This window comes from Austrofundulus limnaeus, unplaced genomic scaffold (genome assembly GCF_001266775.1).
Source record: "Austrofundulus limnaeus strain Quisiro unplaced genomic scaffold, Austrofundulus_limnaeus-1.0 Scaffold14, whole genome shotgun sequence".
Classification (NCBI taxonomy): Eukaryota; Metazoa; Chordata; class Actinopteri; order Cyprinodontiformes; family Rivulidae; genus Austrofundulus; species Austrofundulus limnaeus.
In genome coordinates, this window is record NW_013952416.1 from 1,254,220 (window position 1) to 1,257,828 (window position 3,609).

The window sequence follows — 3,609 nt, forward strand, 5'->3', positions numbered from 1 at the left end:
GTATTTTTATAATAAGATACTTGTACTTTTACTCAAGTATCACTTTGAGGGACCAGTGGTTCCCAAAGTTGGGGTCGGGACCCACAGTGGGGTCCCGAAACATCAAGGTGGGGTCCTGAAAAGATTTTCTGAATTAATTACACTAAAAAATGACAACTAACAACAAATTTTTTTGCCTTTGTTGTTACGAAAAAATACTAAAATGGACAAAAAGAGAGTAATAAAAATTGTTACTGTGCTCTTGTTTATTTGACGTGAAAACAGTGTTTATCAACCAACAGCTGGGGGGCACAGGTCTCTGCTGCTGGTATTTTGTGGGTCAAAAGCTGAAAAGTTTGGGAACTGCTGCTTTAGACAACTTGTGAAATTTTGACCAAAACTAAAGATGTCTACATTGAGGATGGAAATACTCTTTTGGACCTGTACATACTGTAATGCTAACAAACTACTACAAGTAGATTAAATATATAACATATATGAGTAAATAATCCAAACCAAAATTTGCATAAGTTGGCATAAGTTGCCTAAAACGTTGTGTGACAGTACCTGAGCATTTGGCTATAGTTTTGCTAATTTAGCTTTTTAGCTGSTGTTTTTGCTAGTTTTAGCTTTTATCTACAGTTCGGCTTTTCAAGTTTTCATTGCTTTGTGCATTTTAGTTTTTGTTTTGCTAATTTTAGCTTGTGTTTTGCTAATTTTAGCTTGTGTTTTGCCTTTTTTGAACTTTGTTTTGTTCATTGTAGCTTGTTTTCTTATTTTAGCTTTTATTTTGGTCATTTTAGCTTCTGTTTTGCTCATTTCAGCTTTGTTTCGCTCATCCTAGCTTGTGTGTTGACCATATTAGCCCGTGATTTGCTCATTTTAACTTGTTTTGCTCATTTTAGCTTTTTTTCTCATTTTGGCTTTATTTTGTCCATTTTAGCTTATGCTTTTCCCATTTTAACTTGTGTTTTGATAATAATAGCTTTAGTTTCACTTATTGTCTTGTGTTTTGCTCAGTTTAACTTTGTTTTGCTCATTTTAGCTGTGTTCTACTTATTTTAAGTTCAACAACTTGGTTTCACCTTTTTCACTCAGCATTCTGTCTAATTTTTTTTATTTAAAAAAACAAACAAACAAAAAATCAAYAATTAAATCAATACTCTTTTATCCATCGACACATCAAACTTCAAAACATAGACTCAAAAGACAAATCCACGTCCACAGACTCAACACGTGTCCACTCATGTATCCTTCTGCTCATCTAATCCTCTCAGACCCACCATTATCTCCACCCATCCATCTTCACGACTCACCTGTCCTCCATCTTTCTTTCCTCATGTCTCAGCTGTCCACCTGTCCTCCATCTATCTGTCCTCATGTCTCAGCTGTCCACCTGTCCTCCAGTTCTTCAGAGAGCATCTGAAGCTGCAGATAGTTTAGAGAAGATGGGTTGGCGATGTCTTTTTTCCTTTCTAATGGACCTGAGATGAGTTGTTTAATAGTCCAATGATCTCAAAGATGGTCATACTTTGAACCATAAAGAGGAGAAATAGTAATTGTGAGGATTCATTACATAAGGCCTCTGCAGTGGGCAGAAGTGACCTCAGATAACTGCTTTTATAATACAGTTAGTCAGAGTCTGGAGCTCCCGATCAAACAATACCCGAGCTCATTTCACTGATTACTACCTCGTCTCTGTGTGGAGGAGGGCTAATCAGAGGCTGTTTTGTGTTTTGATAGAAATAAAAACCAGACGTCTGTGTCAGCCTTCCATCATTCTGTCATCCTGATCCGATGGCTGCTGCAGATAATCAACTCTAAAACCCACAGATATGGTTATATCATCAGTGAAGTTTGCAGATGTTGAGTTCAAAATGTGGTGCGTGTCTTTAAATGTCCTGTGTGTTTTTTTTATTCAGGGTGCTTCTGTGGTCTGGGACTGGTTTACACTAATAAGACGTGCACCATGCCGCCCATCACCTTCCAGGACCTGCCTCTCAACATCTACATGGTCATCTTTGGGACGGGCATCTTCGTCTTCATCCTGAGCCTCATCTTCTGCTGTTATTTCATCAGGTGAGGGGCAAGTCCTGCAGAAATCTGTGGTTTCAGTTCCTTATTGCGTTAGTTCACTCAGCATGAGGTTCTACAAACAGCATGATGGAGTTTTAAACCTTATTTGTTTTTATTTTTAAAAACGGATCCACCAGATCCTTGGACAAAGACAAAAAAATGTAACTGTGAATTCTTAGTTACTGTAAACAAATTCAATTTTGTTCATTAGTGTGATTTTTTTTGGTTGAAATTTTGTGTTTTGCATATTTACTTCCTTATTATTAATTAGGCTAATTATTTCTTCCTTATCTCAGCCCTTTCATTTGTAGTTAAAGGGCTGACATACAGTGATTCACTCATTTGTGAAGAACAGTGACAGAGATGGCATCGCCACATGCTTTTCTGCTAACTAGGAATGTGCATTTTAAACAAAAACTCTCTTTAAATCTGTCTGTAAATAACAACATCTTCCTGAATATTTGCTTTCACGTTTTCCAGATTCAAACTTTGGTCATTAAATAAATATTTATTGTTTGAAAAGCAGTTCTGATGGCTCAAATCTGAGATTAGATTACACTAGCGGCGTTTCCATTGACCATGAAAATGCGCAAATCAAAATTTCGAAAATAAATTTGCTCAAKGGAAACGCGTCAATTTCGGAAAAAAATTACGTTTTTCGACAAAATGTTTTTGCGCTAGGATGAGGTGGTTTTTCGACCGTATCGAAATTGGTGTTTTTCGCAAAACTGCAATGGAAACACTTTTTTCACATCACAGGAGTCACGTGATCAACAACCGGCTGTTCCAACTGGCGAAAAAGACGACGACGAAGAAGAAGATAACAGGAGGTAAAAGTAGTAGTAATATCACAGAAGTAGTAAAAGAAAGTAGTAAACTCACCGACTACAATTTCCCAAAAACACAGCATACGTAGCCGCTCCCAAGTAAAAGGGGCTTGTCGCTCGAAAGCCTCGATAAGACGCCGACGTCTCTGATGATGATGAGCGCTAGTGTCGCGGTAGCAATATGCTTACATCCATTGCCACCATGTTTGTAATGACTTATCGCGAGAACAAACGTTTTCACGCATGACTTTAATAGCATTTCTTACTTAATTGAAACACTGCAGTTGCGAAACTGTTTTTCGACATTAACAGAATATCGACAAAGTTTTGCGCACATTTGCAATGGAAACGCAGCTGTTTTGCATCAAAATTTGTATTTTGCCTTATAAAAAGGCAAGTTCTTTTTATAAGSATAAAGCAGCAGCAGCAGGCCTTGCTGGTTAGATTTTCTTTTTTTGTCTGTTTTAAAGTTATGAAAGTTATTCTGTTTTTCTTCCTTTTTTTCCTAGAATTTGCACTAATTTTTTTTTCTGATAATTACATCTGTTTGCTCTGCTCTAAGACATCACTGTTGAGGATTCACAATAACAAGTTTTAACTCTAATTAAAAACGTGTCAAATAAATTAGGTCCAGATATTTATAACTCATTAAACTTCTTTTATACACTCACCGGCCACTTTATTAGGTACACCTGTCCAACTGCTCGTTAACACTTAATTTCTAATC

At 36.8% G+C, this 3,609-nt stretch overlaps 1 protein-coding gene across 2 annotated transcripts in view; it reads left to right on the forward strand.

Moving 5' to 3' along the window:
- The window catches only part of rnf122 (ring finger protein 122), a 26,278-nt gene that overhangs the window by 8,572 nt on the left and 14,097 nt on the right, over positions 1 to 3,609 (forward strand). For both annotated transcript variants that reach the window (XM_014002630.1, XM_014002632.1), the window contains exon 2: positions 1,902 to 2,058. In XM_014002630.1, the coding sequence (XP_013858084.1) occupies positions 1,902 to 2,058 (157 nt within the window). The remainder of the gene's footprint in view (positions 1 to 1,901; positions 2,059 to 3,609) is intronic.